The sequence below is a fragment of the Salvelinus namaycush genome, chromosome 35 (genome assembly GCF_016432855.1).
Source record: "Salvelinus namaycush isolate Seneca chromosome 35, SaNama_1.0, whole genome shotgun sequence".
NCBI classification, from domain to species: Eukaryota; Metazoa; Chordata; class Actinopteri; order Salmoniformes; family Salmonidae; genus Salvelinus; species Salvelinus namaycush.
In genome coordinates, this window is record NC_052341.1 from 8,875,172 (window position 1) to 8,893,864 (window position 18,693).

At 40.7% G+C, this 18,693-nt stretch overlaps 1 protein-coding gene across 1 annotated transcript; it reads left to right on the top strand.

The window, feature by feature from the left end:
* Positions 1 to 8,325: 8,325 nt before the first annotated feature.
* On the top strand, positions 8,326 to 14,838 carry LOC120030028 (microcephalin-like). The gene is made up of 10 exons (XM_038975345.1): positions 8,326 to 8,643; positions 9,316 to 9,374; positions 10,047 to 10,114; positions 10,237 to 10,328; positions 11,234 to 11,352; positions 12,442 to 12,526; positions 12,790 to 12,901; positions 13,021 to 13,152; positions 13,279 to 13,365; positions 13,461 to 14,838. The coding sequence occupies exons 3-10, from the start codon at positions 10,072 to 10,074 to the stop codon at positions 14,642 to 14,644; spliced, it is 1,854 nt and encodes a 617-aa protein (XP_038831273.1). The 5' UTR covers positions 8,326 to 8,643; positions 9,316 to 9,374; positions 10,047 to 10,071; the 3' UTR covers positions 14,645 to 14,838.
* Positions 14,839 to 18,693: the final 3,855 nt, after the last annotated feature.

Below are 18,693 nucleotides of genomic sequence, written 5' to 3' on the forward strand. Positions count from 1 at the left end.
CTGAGCATGCATAAAGCACTTGGCTTGATAACCATTTTCTTTAAGCAGTCAACATTAGAATGCAGTTTAAACCACCTCCTAGCGGATTTGTGTAATGCGCTCTAGTGCGCCCAAAGTCTTTTTCCAGTGCTTTGTCTGCACTATTTCTTGATGTGCATCAGTTCTAGCGCATTAATGTGTTACAGAGAAAGGTTTGGAAAGCAGCAGGTCACAGTGAAATATATTGTCACAACCTGCTCTCTCTCCTCTATATATTTTGAAGAGAAATGGCGTCCAACATGGCATTTTTCTTTAAAATATATTTCACTGTGACCTGCTGCTGACTGTCAGGTAGTTAGGCAGGCTGTTGCTAAGTGAGTGATTGGTGGGAGGGTGTGTGTGAGTGTGTGTTGAGAGCAGTACAGTTATAAGCTAAGTCACGGTGAATGTACACCAAATAGCAGTAAATTGCAGTGTGCTGCTTAGGCCGCCCATTGTGAGTCGCTTGTGGGTATGCTGGCAGCATATGGCAGCATGTTCGATTGTGCGTCAAGAATTCAGCATAGCAAGTTTGTATGAAGTTCTGGTTATTAAATGGGTACATAGTTCAATAGGAATATCCTCTAAAAAGCTCTGGTGACAAACAAACTTTGCTGCCCTGTTTCCAATTGTCCACATGCCTGGGAGGAGGTAAAGTAAATAAACTCAGCAAAAAAAGAAACGTCCTCTCACTGTCAACTGCGTTTATTTTCAGGAAACTTAACATGTGTAAATATTTGTATGAACATAACAACATTCAACAACTGAGACATAAACTGAACAAGTTCCACAGACCTGTGACTAACAGAAATTGAATAATGTGTCCCTGAACAAAGGGGGGGTCAAAATCAAAAGTAACAGTCAGTATCTGGTGTGGCCACCAGCAGCATTAAGTACTGCAGTGCATCTTCTCCTCGTGGACTGCACCAGATGTGCCAGATCTTGCTGTGAGATGTTACCCCACTCTTTCACCAAGGCACCTGCAAATTCCCGGACATTTCTGGGGGGAATGGCTCTAGCCCTCACCCTCCGATCCAGCAGGTCCCAGACGTGCTCAATGGGATTGAGATCCGGGCTCTTCGCTGGCCATGGCAGAGCACTGACATTCCTGTCTTGCAGGAAATCACGCACAGAACGAGCAGTATGGTTGGTGGCATTGTCATGCTGGAGGGTCATGTCAGGATTAGTCTGCAGGAAGGGTACCACATGAGGGAGGAGGATGTCTTCCCTGTAACGCACAGCGTTGAGATTGCCTGCAATGACAACAAGCTCAGGCCGATAATGCTGTGACACACCGCCCCAGACCATGACGGACCCTCCACCTCCAAATCGATCCCGCTCCAGAGTACAGGCCTCGGTGTAACGCTCACTGCTTTGACGATAAACACGAATCCGACCATCACCCCTGGTGAGGCAAAACCGCAACTCGTCAGTGAAGAGCACTTTTTGCCAGTCCTGTCTGGTCCAGCGACGGTGGGTTTGTGCCCATAGGCGACGTTGTTGCTGGTGATGTCTGGTGAGGACCTGCCTTACAAGCCTACAAGTCTACAAGCCCTCAGTCCAGCCTCTCTCAGCCTATTGTGGACAGTCGAGCACTGATGGAGGGATTGTGCATTCCTGGTGTAACTCGGGCAGTTGTTGTTGCCATCCTGTACCTATCCCGCAGGTGTGATATTCAGATGTACCTTTCCTGTGCAGGTGTTGTTACACATGGTCTGCCACTGCGAGGACGATCAGCTGTACGTCCTCTCTCCCTGTAGTGCTGTCTTAGGCATCTCACAGTACCCTGGCCCTGGCCACATCTGCAGTCCTCATGCCTCCTTGCAGCATGCCTAAGCACGTTCACGCAGATGAGCAGGGACCCTGGGCATCTTTCTTTTGGTGTTTTTCAGAGTCCGTAGAAAGGCCTCTTTAGTGTCATAAGTTTTCATAACTGTGACCTTAATTGCCCACTGTCTGTAAGCTGTTAGTGTCTTAACGATCGTTCCACAGGTGCATGTTCATTAATTGTTTATGGTTCATTGAACAAGCATGGGAAACAGTGTTTAAACCCTTTACAATAAAGATCTGTGAAGTTATTTGGATTTTGACTAATTATCTTTGAAAGACCGGGTCCAGAAAAAGAGATGTTTCTTTTTTTTTGCTGAGTTTACATTTTGAAAATGTAAAACAAACTATGTATTGAGCTGCCAACTAGCTAGCTATCTAGCCAACTTCACATACTGTATAGATAGCTAAGTTAATAAAAAATCACCATCTGCTTAACTTAAACAACATATTAGCCAGCTATCTTGATGTTTTTATCACTGTAAAAAACTAACTCCAAATGCATTTGTAGGTAGCTAGCTAACAGCCATGGAGGAGGGTAAAAGGATAGCAGCCCCAACTGTCAGTAAGAGAGTAAGCTATTCTGGATAGGGCAGGTACTTTTGTGTAGTTCCTGTCCCTAGAAGTGAGGATGGAGATAATAGTAACATAATATTCAGTGCGGTGTAATTTGACTATAATGAAGTATGTTTCTTGTGATGTTTTCTGTGCTCAGATAAAGAGAGCTATGAAAGCTTGTCTACATATGAAGAGCAGTGGTTCTCAGTCCTGGTCCTGGGGACTCAAAGGGGTGCACATTTTGGTTTTTTCCTTAGCGCTGCAGAGCTGTTTCAACTGATCAACTCATCATCAAACTTCAAGTGGTATTTATGTATTCATTTGTGATGCTATCCTTGTTATGATCCTGTTATTGTCACATGCTACACATACACATATGTGTGCCCATGCATCTATCAATCCAATGTTATCATGATTTGTTATCAGGGATATTATACTTTAGTAATCCACAATGACCTGGTGATGTAAAAGTCTAATTGCTTTGTCTTCCATATTCCTACAGATACTTTGTAACTGGAGATTCCTTCATAATGATTGCTTACAGTTAACTTGTAGGGCACTGCAAGGTTGGGTGACAAGGGCCATCTGGGACTGCCTCCTGGAGGAATTTGGGTGTGTTAAGGCTACCTGTGTCCTGCATAACTTCATGAGGATGGACACGAGGAGCAGGAGGGGATGTGCAGCTCGCTGCCGTGTGCCAAAGGAGTAGTCTGCTGCTCTGCAGGATGTTTCAAGGATGGGGTCCAACAACGCAGCAAGACAGGCAATCTGTGTGCGGGAGATCTTCACCACCTACTTCTTCGAAGAGGGTGCTGTTCCCTGGCAACACCATAGACTACACTATGCACAACCAAAGGCTCTTTAAAGAGCCATTCACATTGCAATAAGAGTATTCTTCCATTAACTTAGCTATGTCAACTGCAGTTATTCAATTCCCAGTTTCTCTCCCTTTGATTTCTACTTCTCAGATGAGGGGGCTGTTTAGGTATAATATTTTTTTTTTTTAAACAGGCTATTTTAAATCACCCATATTGAAAAAATGTAGAACAATTAGACACGCTATAACCCACACCTACACAGTCATGTATCAATCTGATTGATGGATTGTGTTGTGCAGTAAGCAGGCTCAGGTGTATAACTGTGGCTCCTTCCACCTTCAAAGAATAGGCAAGAGGGCACACCATGGAGAATAGTAAGAAACGTCATTATTTCTATAACTACGCTATATTGTTTGTCCTAATGTGTTCGTTCATGTTTTTCAGCATAAAGTACTCTGCAGCCACTTAGTGTGGTGTGGACACCAGGTGAGGCCACACACACAGATTCCTGTTGAACACTGTCTCTTTAACTACCTTATTTTCTGAATGAGTCTCTCCTTCACTTCATCCCTCTCTCCTCTTCTCCCTAAATCCTCTAGGTTATATCAGCTGTGTCGGTGAACCCTTCCCGCATCTGAACTGGCTACATAGAGGCCACAGCATGATCAGAGGTGAGAGGTCAACAGGAAGTATTATAAAGAGATGCTTTACATTGAAATACAGATAGAGATGCAGTAGTCCCAGAGTTAATGATCCAAGGTCAGTTTTGCATTTCACCTCCTGATTATTATGATGACTAACAATGTCAGAATAAAAAATAAAAGGATTAAACATGCTATCTGTCGCTCATCTGCAGATATGTTTTGATGTGAGAGAGGATGCCAACCCCCAGTGCCATCATCGCCACCTCACCCGCTTTTAAGATAACATTCGGGCCAACTAGACACTTATGTAATTGTGATGAACTGAGAGAATATTTGGGTTGCACTATGATTCATTAATCATATGCTGCCTTCCCTGCTCCTATGTTCTTATCTCTTTCCCTTTCTGTATTTTACACCTCTCTCGCACCTCCTCTTTCTTCCTCTGTTTTATAATGCACAACAGATGTGCATTGAAGTACAGATTGAACTTGTATTTATAATATTACAATTATAATATTTATAATGCTTGTATTTATAACACTTGGATAATGAACTTCTTTCAATAAAGCGTTTTGCATTCTCTACTGGTTGAAATTAAGTCTCTCAATTGTTGAAATACTACACCTATCCTGTTTATCAGATCAATGCAGATGAAGAGCATTAGATATTGAGATGAACCAGTTTTAGAGTATTTACAGTTGAAGTCGGAAGTTTACTTACACCTTAGCCAAATACATTTAAACTCAGTTTTTCACAGTTCCTGACATTTATTCAAAGTAAGAATTCCCTGTTTTAGGTCAGTTAGGATCACCACTTTATTTTAAGAATGTGAAATGTCAGCATAATAGCAGAGAGAATGATTCATTTCAGATTTTATTTATTTCATCACATTCCCAGTGGGTCAGAAGTTTACATACACTCAATTAGTATTTGGTAGCATTGCCTTTAAATTGTTCAACTTGGGTCAAACGTGTCGGGTAGCCTTCCACAAGCTTCCCACAATAAGTTGGGTGAATTTTGGTCCATTCGTCCTGACAGAGCTGGTGTAACTGAGTCAGGTGTGTAGGACTCCTTGCTCGCACATGCTTTTTCAGTTCTGCACACACATTTTCTATAGGATTGAGGTCAGGGCTTTGTGATGGCCACTCCAATACCTTGACTTTGTTGTCCTTAAGCCATTTTGCCATCACTTTGGAAGTATGCTTGGGGTCATTGTCCATTTGGAAGACCCATTTGCGACAAAGCTTTAACTTCCTGACTGATGTCTTGAGATGTTGCTTCAATATATCCACATAATTTCCCTTCCTCAATACGCCATCTATTTTGTGAAGTGCACCAGTCCCTCCTGCAGCAAAGGACCCCCACAACATGATGCTGCCACCCCCGTGCTTCACGGTTGGGATGGTGTTCTTCGGCTTGCAAGCCTCCCCCTTTTTCCTCCAAACATAATGATGGTCATTATGGCCAAACAGTTCTATTTTTGTTGCATCAGACCAGAGGACATTTCTCCAAAAAGTACGATCTTTGTCCGCATGTGCAGTTGCAAACCGTAGTCTGGCTTTTTTATTGCGGTTTTGGAGCAGTGGATTCTTCCTTGCTAAGCGGCCTTTCAGGTTATGTCGATATAGGACTTGTTGTACTGTGGATATAGATACTTTTGCACCTATTTCCTCCGGCATCTTCACAAGGTCCTTTGCTGTTGTTCTGGGATTGATTTGCACTTTTCGCACCAAAGTACCTTCATCTCTAGGAGAGAGAACGCGTCTCCTTCCTGAGCGGTATGACGGCTGCGTGGTCCCATGGTGTTTCTACTTGCGTACTATTATTTGTACAGATGAAGGTGGTACCTTTAGGTGTTTGGAAATTGCTCCCAAAGATTAACCATACTTGTGGAGGTCAACATTTTTTTCTGAGGTCTTGGCTGATTTATTTTGATTTTCCCATGATGTCAAGCAAAGAGGCAGTGAGTTTGAAGGTAGGCCTTGAAATACATCCACAGGTACACCTCCAATTGACTCAAATGATGTCAATTAGCCTATCAGAAGCTTCTAAAGCCATGACATCATTTTCTGGAATTTTCCAAGCTGTTTAAAGGCAGTCAACTTAGTGTATGTAAACTTCTGATCCACTGGAATTGTGATACAGTGAATTATAAGTGAAATAATCTGTTTGTAAACAATTGTTGGAAAAATGACTTGTGTCATGCACAAAGTAGATGTCCTAACCGACTTGCCAAAACTATAGTTTGTTAACAAGAAATTTGTGGAGTGGTTGAAAAACGAGTTTCAATGACTCCAACCTAAGTGTATGTAAACTTCCGACTTCAACTGTACATGATGCATAGGAAGTGTAGTGTACTGTTTTTTTTTATTCTATATATTAAATTCTCTATATATGAATTACAAATCAGCCTTTAACTAGTTAAATCCTGTTTGTAGTCTATTATTTACAGTGTGTAACCATTGATGTCCCAGGACCAAGATTGGTAAACACTGTTGAAGTGTATAATTGTAATACATACATGCAGACACAGCATGATACAAAGCATCATACAAAGACTGGAATGTGATACTGGTCATGGATATGACAAAAATAATCTCAAAGACATTCATACCTGAACTGCACCTTTATTTGCCAAGGTAGAGTACATGATATGTAAAGGCTACAATGTGGGGATCTCATGCATGGTAATAACTACATGTATATACGACTTGCATCCTTGACACAAAGTTATATTATATTCTACTCAACCCACAGGCTTCATTAATGTCATTCAGACTGTTTTGAAGTTGATACAACTGGCTATGATTGCTGAGGTTCAAAGCTAGGTTCTGAACTAATATGTATACCAAACGTTTGGGTCCATACACAGATCGGCTACATAGCTAGCTACACATCCATAGGCACACAGGTTTTTTTATTCTCCACTGCACAATAAGCAAGAACATACGTTATTTAATCTATCTGCATTGCCGGGCAAATATCAGCAAGACAAGCTTACAAAATTGTACATTCAATTGGCAGTAAATGCTTTAGCTAGCTAGATTATTTAAATCCACTGTTTCACAAGACGACAGCCCGGTTTGCTGGTTGTTTCAGGAGTCCCTAAAACATTAAAAACCAGAATTACAATTTCATACTCCTGTCACAACACTCATAAAGCTAGCCAGCTAGCTGGATAATGTTAGCTAGTGTGGGGTTTTATAAGGTTTTTTGACATGCTTAACTAACTATAAGCTAGTAGGGCTTCTTATGCATTAAAGTTTGAATTACTGACTCATGTGAACCTGTATTTTCCATTAGTCTCTACTCTTACCAGTGCTCTGTCTAACCATGAGGCCACAGCCTGAAATATGTGTGTGTATGAAATATGTGTGTGTATGAAATATGTGTGTGTATGCAACAAATGTATCAGTAGTGTGAAGCTGTACTGTGTGACCGAGACTGTGCTAATCTTAGAGAGACACAGGAGGGGGTGAATCATGAGACTGCTGACTGTGGTGTACAATGGACTATAACCCAATACTATAACAAACGTGATTAGCAACTATATCATATGTAATTGAATACTATAACAAACGTGATTAACAACTATATCATATGTGATTGAATACTATAACAAACGTGATTAGCAACTGTACTAAATGTGATTGGATATTAACAAACTGTTGTTCGGGCGCCTGGGTGTCTGTGTGTGTGTGCTGGAAGTAACAGTTAGCTCAGATAAGAGTGCTGGGAAGCTGTAGTTAGCCTTGAGCGAGAACAGTGGACATTGTATACAGGTGCAGATATCTCAGACAATGTTACAAAACTGTCTGACCCCAGTCTCTGGGGTGAGGGAGCGTAATCTACACAGCAACAATGAAAGGACACCAGAGAGCGCAAAGGGGCTGGGACCAGCTTATGTGCCAACACCAACGATAGGCTGGGTGAGTCTAAACCACGCCCAGTCTCTACTCTGACAGGCCGGCTCGGAAGTGGGAACTAACCTCTGTCACGAGTATAATATACTATCTTTGTCAGGAACAAGTGTCTTCTCTGTTCCACCCTGCGGGGTGGTGCAGTGAACCCGTATATACGAAAAATGTATTTGCCATTTATTAACTTTTGAATTAAACAATTATTTTAACCAAGTTCAGGTGTACTATTGTTCCTATCTCAGTTGAACTTTCGCAACCCTAACAATAGTCAGCTAGCTTGCAACATCGCGATTTTCGTAAATTAACTTTCTGATAAAAAAAAATATGCATAATCGTTTGTCTCTACATTAGCTAACATATTCCTCTCAACTGTACATTTTTTGCATGATTCGTTATGACGTTATAATCACTTACATTTGCTATTCTTGTCAGCCGTCTTTGCTGAAGAAAGTCCCCAGCCTTGGGTCGCATAGCGTCAAATTCGTCATGGGAACCACTCGATATGATTGGTCATCACCCAGCCGTTGCCACTGGTGATTTGCATAAAGTTGGGAAAGTTTATATTTTTCACCGCGTCCTATATCACCTTCGCACCGCCCTATTCGCGTCTCAAACTGTCCTTCCAATTAAATGAATGTGAAGCAGTGTTTCACCGCGCGGCATCCTGTGTGTGTGTCATTTTCACCCGCGACGTCGTTTTCAAAATAGGCCAATTTCCAGGAAAACTTCAAACATGGCAACACTTTCACCAACCAATGACAGGTTACACCACATCCACTTCCCAGCAAGCCTTGTGTCCTAAAAAAATACACGCGCGGAAAGTCAAGATTTTGGAAAGGATTTGTCCAGCGCCCGACTGTAAGTAGCGAAAAGTGTGTATATATAACGTTATATATATATTTTGTTTTTTTTAACCACACATTTTAGTTAACAGATTACACACTTTATACAATTAGTAGCAAAATGACGGTAACTACTCTGTTTGAAATGGTCTTAATTCAGTCGAAATGTTCTAGCTAGCTAGCTAAAGTTAGCACTCCTTACTCAATGGCAAGTAGTTAGTCATGGTCACAGTTTGCAGGGAAATTAAAGCGTTTACGATTTGCATTCACAAGTTAACTACTTTGCTAGATGTCTTCGGACCCAATGTTTTGTGAATTTGCTTGCAGTACTATACATACACTTTGTAGTTCTAGTTAACTACCTAGCCTAACTAGATAGTTACGAGTTTGCAAGTGGGTGTAGTTACCGTCCGGTAAACGGTACCGGAGCACCGGCTCTCGGACCAACAGGCTCCGAGACAACTTCTACCCCCAAGCCATAAGACTGTTTCGTAGCCATGCTGTTAAATAGTAAGTTAAAGATGCGCTATGCAGAAATCTCTCCGCCATTTCCTGGTTGCTATAATTCTATTTGTTCTCCTAATTTTAGTTTGTGACAAAACAAGCAACTAATTAAATAGTGTAGATAATGTGCCATCTAAACAGCTGGGAAATATATTTTACATAACCAAAAATATTTTATTTTCAGCTGTCTGAAGTTGGTATACAAAACCGAAAGTAAAAGGCGAACAAAATAACTTAAGAACGGTAAGCATATACATAAAATACATAGAACAGCTCTACTGCTCCTTAGACTTTCTTTCAATGAGAATGACAGATCTATACCACTTCGATGTGAATTTGGTCAGGTCCTACAAAAAGTTATATATTGCAGCTTATTAATGGTACCCAAACTATCTGTACATACTCTACCACACAACCCCCACACATTCACTTACGCAACATATGCACATGCAGACTGATACAACACAAACACATTCATGCGCACAAACACACTTACTCATTTGATGCTCTGTTATTTACTTGTTATTTACTCATTTATTTTCTATCCTGTTGCCTAGTCAATTTACCCTGCCTTCATGTATATCTACCTCTTACCTCTGCACTTTGATCTGGTACTGGTGCTCCATTGTTGTATTTTATTTTATTCTGCTTGTGTTACTATTTTATTTTTAAACTTTGCATTGTTGAGAAGGGTTCGTAAGCGAACATTTCACTGTAAATTCTACACCTGTTGTATTCAGAGCATGTGACACATACAAATGGATTTGTAGCTTTTTGTAATATGTCATCAAATATGGTTTATATTACTTGCCAGAAGCACCCCCCCTCCCAGTATGCGCCCCCATTGCACTAGCTAACTGACTGCACTTTCCTTCCTCAAATTGAACTTGGTTACTTCTTTCTCCAATTTTGTAGGGAAATCCTTCAGTAAGAGACTCAAATGACCACAAACACTACACCTAAATCTGCTTCTATTCTGAAAGGTAAATGTGTAAACTAACATCATTGTTTGGATAGCTTGCCTAACTAGCTACAGCTTTTTCTTGTATTTTCTCATTTGTCTTTGAATAAAGGATGGGGGGGTGGGGTTTGATATTTTCTCTAGATGTTGTTGCCTACGTTGACGTGTGGTCATCAAGTAAAACAGAGAATTACTCGAAACCGTTCATCCAGCAGCTGCAGGATATGGGAGGTGTGGTGAGTTACCCTTTTATACATGGATAACTAACCCTGTCATAGATGCTAACTACATTAGCGCCTATTGACGATAGTGTATTCTGGTTGGGGGAGTTCTGTTAAGATCCCAGACTCTCATTCTGAACGTTAAAACGCATCGCTTGCGGTACGTTTTTGGAAACACAAGGAACATATCTTTCATATTGGCGAGGAGGGGGGAAAAAAGGTTAAATTACATATTTTATAGGTTAGTGTTCCCACATGGCCATATATTTCCATGTTACAGCTCATGTTTAGACATAGCTAATTAGCACAGCTGGCCACCTATCTAGCATGCTCCTAACACCTGTATGTAAGCGTAACTAGAGAGGAAGTTCGTCAACTGGAGGCACACACAGCTTGTGGATCTGTGCAAAACTGCTACATTTTTATTTGGAAGATTCCTTCTCGCTCTTATGAAAGATAAGGAGCATATGTTTAGGGGGAAAAAACAGTTTGAAAGTGATTATTGATGTGTCTAAACGTTAAATTACAGCGTCGGAATTGTAGTTCACATGGAGCCAACTGTGGGGGACTAACTGCTGAAAACCCTATGTACAGAGAAGGGTTTTCGAGAGCTATTGGCTCTCGAAAACCAGACGTTTGTTTTTAATGACATCCTGTGGGGTTCTTAAAACTACCATTCTTAAAGGAAAAATTCCACTCAAATCCATTATCTTTTGGTATTATGCAAAACACATCATACTGTGACATTTTTTTTTTTTTTAGTTCTGTATCTTGAAAATGTGACTGCTGACATGCAAATAATGTTGGAGACTATCAAAACACACCAACATTGTTTTTGAGTGGTATTTTCCTTTAAGTAGTTTGAAAGGTTATTTCTATGTACACATTTCACATTGTGATATTTACCTGTATCATTCCAGGTATCTAAAACCTTCAAGAAACAAGTCACACACGTAGTCTTTAAAAATGGCCATCAAGCAACCTGGAATAAAGCCAAGAAGACAGGTGTGAGACTTGTGTCTGTCCTCTGGGTGGCCAGGTAAGCCTCAAGCTTCATTTCCATTTTCAACATTTAGCAGACGCTCTTATTCAGAGCGACTCGCAGTAGTGAGTGCATACATTTATATACTGGTCCCCTTTGGGAATTGAACCCACAACCCTGGTGTTGCAAGTGCCATGCTTTACCAATATCTATTGGTCTGCATGATGACAAGTCGGTGACCATTTTGTTGTTTTTGCAATTATTTCATCAGCCACAAGGTGTCACTGACTGACAAATAAAATAGCTGTGAGCTCTGTTATTTATACTGAGCGAAATATAAACGTGACCATTTCAACGATTTTACTGAATTACAGTTCATATAATGAAATCAATCAATTGAAATAAACTAATTAGGCCCTAATCTATGGATTTCACATGATTGTGCAGGGGCCCAACCATGGCTGGGCCTTGGAGGGCAGGGGCCCACCCACTTGGTAGTCAGGCCCAACCAATCAGTTTTTCCACACAAGGGCTTTATTAATGACATAAATATTCATCAGCTGTCTGGGTGGTTGGTCTCAGATGTTCCCACAGGAACAAATTTGTGCATAACATATTAGCTAAATAAGCTTTTTGTGAGTATGGAAAATTTCAGGGATATTTTAAGCACATGGGACCAACGCTTTACATGTTGTGTTTATATTTTAGTCATTTAGCACACACACTTATCCAGAGCGACTTACATGAGCAAATCCAATTAGATTTTTCACATGCGCCGAATACAGCAGGTATACAGCAGGTACCTTACCAGAAAATGCTTACTTACAAGCCCTTAGCCAACAATGCACTTTTAAGATTTTTTTTAACCAAATATAAAGATACAAAGTCACTCAATAAAATAACAATATTGAGGCTATATACAGGGGGTACCGAGTCAATGTGCGGGAGTACATGTTAGTCGAGGTAATTTGTACATGTAGGTAGGGGTAAAGTGACTATCCATAGATAATAAACAGTGAGTAGCAACAGTGTGAAAACAAAAATGTGGGTTAAGTGCCAGTCAGCTCAGGGCCCAACACTCTTAACCGTAGGCTACCTTCTGCCCCTGTTATCCTGTCACTCATATTGTTTGTTTTATTAATGCAGATGTAAAGATGATGGTGAACATGTTGATGAGGAGTTGTATCCGGCATTAAATGATGAAGTCAATTCAGCATTCAAGAAAAGGGTGGTAGGCAAATTTAATTCTCAGTTAGGTTTAAGTATTCACAGTGCATAACTTCTCTTGGGTTTCACTATCAAGAAGACATTAATATACCAGTGGGCAATAGTTAATCACTGTCATTAATTACTTAGCTTTCTGCAATTCATCCATTACTGCATATTTACCTAATTTCTTTAAATTATTAGGCTATGGAGATTATTTTTATTGAAAGGGTCTGTTGAAGTGTTATCTAAAATGAGTGTTATATCTTTTATTTTATTTTTATACAGCATCGTTGTATGCAGCCAAGAGACACCCCTGAGAGGACCCCTGAGAATGATAGGCGCATGAAGAAAAAACTGGACAAGATGATCGAAGACCTAGTACCAAAATCACCTTTTAGTAAGGAATCTCTCCTCATGTCATACATTATATTCATAATATGTTATTCATTTAATATAAATAAATATGTTTTTTTTATGTGTGGTTGTGGTTTCATATGTAAATATATTTCTGTGTAGTAGCAGATGTGTCCCCTTACATTATCGACGAAGAGAAAGGAATAGTTTACAGTCCTTCTATGAAACGGTGTGACTTCATGGCACAGAGGCTGAAGGAGATGAGAGAAGCTAGGGAAAATCTATCCGCCGCAGGTATGTTTTGTGACTGGCCAATGGTTTTATGTGTATAGTATGTGTAGCATCTGCAAAACATGGGCCGGGGTGTTAAACGATTGAGTTGAGACATATTTGCTGACTCTAGTTAATGCTTTCTCTCAGCTTCACAGATGGGACAATCTAGGTTATCACCTGAGTTTAAGCCTTCTCTTGGGAATACACCATCCCACTCTTTCTTGAAAAACCTGGGTAAGTACATAAGATGCGTTGACGGTATCAATTTTACCATGCTAGAAGTTTATCAGTATTTTTTCTTCTCATAATGGCATATCTTTCTCCTGCAGAAGAAGAATCTGATCAGGATTTTAATACATATTTTGGCTCAAATCAGACTGATGGAGAGGAGCAACATGAAGCCACCTGTGAACCACAGCACAAGAAAGACTTTCAGAAACCTTGGAAGTCAACGTGCAGTGATTTGCCCAGACAAAATGCATTGGTTCAAAGTCCTTTGCCCAATTCACCGGCTAAAGAGCGTAAACAAGACAAAAATCCTAAGAGGACCTCAATTAAATGTAATGTCATCAAAAAGCACATCTCCTTAGAGAGTCCCTGTCTGGATGACTGCCCGGAGGGTAGCAAGAGTGTGCAATCAGTGTTTACGTTTAACAGTTTCGGGATGGGAAAAAATGGGCTATCATCCAGCAGAAGTAATATGGAAAAAGTCACACCACCTGTCAGGAAAAGCAGAACACCACAGTCCCTTCCAGAAAGTAAGCCAACTACTAATCTGGAGATTTCTAGTCGCCGTTCTTCAAAATGTTTACCCGAAAAACCCACTGTGCCTCATCGAACGTCCCTAAAGATTACCACACCGAAATCAAAAGTGAGCGAATGTATAAAATCCTCGCTTCCTGCTTTAGAAAGATCTTGCACGGTCTCAAATAGCTTCCGTGCCTCCCCCTGTGCAGACGATGATGATGGGGTATTTGTGGACTTCTTCTCTCCAGCTAACAACCCTAGGAGACAACGAAGCTGCCTCTTACCCAGCTTGCCCTTAGAGTCCAAGGTTCCGATCCCCTTTGAACTGGAGCCTCAGCCTAGCCCTGGGAAGAGGAAGAGGGGCAAGAGTGAAACCACAGGGTCTGAGTCGGCCAGTGCCAAAAAGAGAACACATGGGGTGCCCAGTGTAAGAGAAACCAGCAGTGTAAACAGCATGTTAGATCAACATGCTCATCCACGCCAGGATACAAAGGGATGTCCATCCTCCGAGGACAATAATACAAAACAAACTCTGACTAGAAGAAGTAGGCATAGCGCATTGCCATTCTCTAGAGTGTCTAAAGACTTCACTGATGAACTGACTAGTGCCCCTGACCAGCAGAGTGCTTCAACAGATCCCACACACCTTTCAAAACCAAGTTTGGCAGCAGCAAACAAAGCACTAGATAAGCAAACAAGTTTGATTCTCTTAACTCGGCACAAGGACAAACAAGTAAAAAGTAGCCGACATTTCAAAAGTATATGAATTCTAAACCGTATATACTACGTGTTGTGATGTTACCATGTCATCAATATAATCAATGCAATGGTATTCAAGACATTAGCATGTTTTACTAATCAATATACATGGAGTATACAAAACAGTAAGAACACCTGCATGACAGACTGACAAGGTGAATCCAGGTGAAGGCTATGTCACCTGTTAAATCCACTTCAATCAGTTTAGATGAAGGGGAGATTTGTTTTAAAGAAGGATTTAAGCCTAGAGACAATTGAGACATGGATTGTGTATGTGTGCCATTCAGCAGGTGAATGGGCAAGGCAAAAGATTTAAGTGCCTTTGAACAGTAGGTAGTAGATAGTAGGTACCAGGCGTACCTGTTTGTGCCAAAAACTGCAACACTGCTGGGTTTAATATCAAGAATGGTGCACCACCCAAAGGACATACAGCCAACTTGACACAACTGTGGGAAGCATTGGAGTCAACATGGGCCAGCATCTCTGGAACGGTTTCGACACCTAGTTGAGTCCATGCCCCGACGAATTGAGGCTGTTCTGAGGGCAACACAATATTAGGAAGGTATTCTCAATGTTTGCTATACTTAAATGTAACTGATCAACATCAAACACTTTTGCCTCTCAGGTAATAATAATAATATGCTGTAGAATTGGCACAGTGGTTGTTGAGTTTCATTATCCACATGAATGTTTGCAATCTTTTCTCTGCCAGTGTCCCAAAATGTGATACCATTTTATTACAGCATCAGTATGGCATTCATTAACCATATCATACTACCTTGATGCAAAGGCTGAAAAACATTGTATGGCCCATGTAAGTTAATCATATTGTGAATTGGAAGTTTTAATATAGCCTATTGAGGATTCCCCTGAAATGATGGGAAAACAATATTAAATTAACGGTTTAATACTGATGGGGTGATACATTTTCTAATAAACAAATGTTAACCTTTCTAGAAGAACCTTACTGACAATGTCTGTTCGCCTGATACCATCATCATACAAAAACAAGCGAATACGCATTCAGCAGTTGTAGGCAGAGGAACTGCCTACGCTGCAGCAGCTGGTGACACGGACACAATTTTTGACCATTTAAATTTAAGCAAACGGAAAAGACAAGTCAATGTGTTGGGCAAGAGCATGGACAAAAATACAAAGGTAACCAAATTGATCATCTGAAGTTGCTTCTGTGGTGGTGTTGGCTGTAATTATTATAGCCCAGCATTGGTTTACCCAATAAATTACCTGAAGCTTGTATATCGTGTATGACTCTTTTTTTACATTTTTTATAGCCAATCATTTTAAACAGTGTCATGGTTTTGATTTTCATAGATATTTATTTAACCTGACAGTTTGTGACTGGAATACGACTTAGGCCCGACACCTAGAGTTGGTCTACTTGTTCGCTATGATCTCTTGGTAAAGCCAACCTGTGGAGGAACAGTGGCATATTGTTTGCCTTTTGTGTTCCATTCCTTTTGAACACAGCTGCTCAAACTGCAGTGGGTGAATGAGTAGTCATGATGGTCTTTGAAGCTGCTGCCACAGGGGCTCTCTGTGATACCTACATGTTGGTAGGATAACATCCTCTCCTGTGAAAATGTACCTGACACTGTCTTCTGTGTTCGCTCAACCTGAACAAAACTTCAGCTCTTAACACTATGAAGAAATCTTGTTTGAATTCCCATGTGAACTGTATCGCAGAATACATAGTATTTTTTTCATCATTACATGCGCTAGTTCGTCTACTTTTTAGTTTACATTTAATAGAGTGATTTGAATATAATGTCATGAAACTTCCACCCCAAAATCTGATGGAGGAAAAAAAATCTGGGTACTTCTCAGGAGAACTGGCCCCTTGATTTACAACTGTGGAAGAGATTTCAACCTTCACAGAAGAGCCTGTGTAATAGATTTCAACCTTCACAGAAGAGCCTGTGTAATAGGGGCGAGGGTTCTCCCCAATGAATGTAAGCTTGTAAGAGGTGCTGCTCCACTTTGTGGAATGTGCTTTTTTTTTTTTATGAAATAGTTTTCCCTTGATTTGTTATCATATAAGGCCATTTTTTGCGCTGTGTTGCAGGAACTGGCAGTTACAGGTGTTTTAAAAAATGCAAAAATCTCCGAAAGGAGGGCCTTTGAGCACTCATAAGATATTATGGAGTGAACTGTTTGGATTTGGCTTCAATCCCCTCCGCATCTCAACAAAGGTAGACTTACCATTCACCAAGAGTGGAATGAAGTCATGTGCAAGTACAACAGTCATAACATAAATCACTTTTATCCTCTTTGTTCTTCTGACACTATCAGCATTATCAAACTTAGTCTGATTTTGTAGAGTAGTTTACTGAGGGAAAAATATATGTTTAATGAAACGTTTTGATGAAGCATGACATCTGATGTGATCTTTGTACCCTTAGCAGTAAGGGGAGTTGTCCTGTATGTGTATCATTGAGCATTTATTTGTATGACCCCCTAATGTAGAAATTAGTTGATTTTTATCTTGAGTACTTGGCTTTATAAGATGCCATTGTGCATGTGCTCTTAAAGAACTTCAGGAAACATGATGCCGTAACCACTTTATTGGCTTCATGCAGCCTAACCGTGTGATTGTTGATGTTTTCTATGCACGGCTGTTGCAAATGTTCAATCGGTAATCAGATCTTTGTACCCTTGTGCTTTTCAGTTAAAATTGGCCATTCCAGCCCCCCTGACCCCAGATAGATTAGGACAAAGGCCAATGGAAGTTGACTGTATGGATAGAGCCTGAGTCATTTCAGTTTGCATAGACCGGCCATCAACGGGACCTCGTCATACCCAAAATAATTTCCTTCATTTGTGAGAGGCGCATTGAAATGGAGCCTGGTGCAACAGTTTACACCAACTCTTTGTCTTAGGTTTATTTAGTGCAGACTCTTTGTTCAATGCCTGCCCTCTTGCACTGCTGCCAGAACATTGCATAAGTGAAGCCAAAAATCCCCTTTGAGGAAACTCCAAAAAACGTAGTTGTTGAAATTCCTCATTTGTTTCTTGGCAAAAGAGTGAAAAATGAATAATATTTCTTTAGGCTTTTTACCCTCTAACAGAAAATCCTCCTAGCCAGCTTGTTTGATGTCAGAAAAACATTCCCAGATCAGTGTCAGCAATGGGCAGCCAGTCTCTTGCATTGCTACTGAAAACATTGTTTCCTCCCTGATGCACACCTTTCTTTGGTATTATCAACAGCAGCATTTCTTTCCATCCCATATAATCAGCTTCCATCACAGTGATGATGGTTGATGTCCATCTTAAAGATCAGTGAGTAACTTATTTCAGCACTGCGCTAAGGACAATCGTTTGCGATGGATGACCAAACCATGCCATGCTTTACTAAAGAAAGCTGAAACCTTTTTTACAAAAGGCCTGTTAAACTTTTCTCAACCCTTGCCGTATGCTGACTGTTTCCAACCCCGCCATTACTAATACGCAACGAGCAACCTTTTTATCACACCTGGGCCACATTGATGTCACGGATGCCTTGTTATGCATGTAAAGCAGTCATGTATGGGGCCGTGTACTGGTGGGCTTTTTTTGATGCCCTCTGCTCAGGACGCCTTCACCCCAGACTTCCGGCTGGGGGACTGGAGAGCGGTTCCTGACGGGAAAGAGCCTGTTCGCCCTGTCGCTCAGGTGTTCAGTGCTGATTGACTGTGAGGGGGCGGTGGTACTACTGTGTCTGTATATAAGATGGATGGTCCAGAATAATTTTAAATACCGGCGGTGTGCTCCAACCTGTTTTACACTGTTTCATGGCCTTGGGGCGTTTATTTCCTCTTCACACATCAAATTCTGCAGATATCTGGCATGTGGTGTTCACTGTTTACCTATCCAGAGCTGTACCACTGTGTTGCCGCTCGATATCAACAAAGGAAAGCAATATGCAAACTATTGAAAACTGAGACTTTATGGCTGCTATTATCCCTTAGTCATTATTTAGGTGTGTACTTTGTATTGAACTCACTGTGTGCTAATGTACTCTAAAGTGCATATAATTTGTTTATAATTTTTCAATCCAGA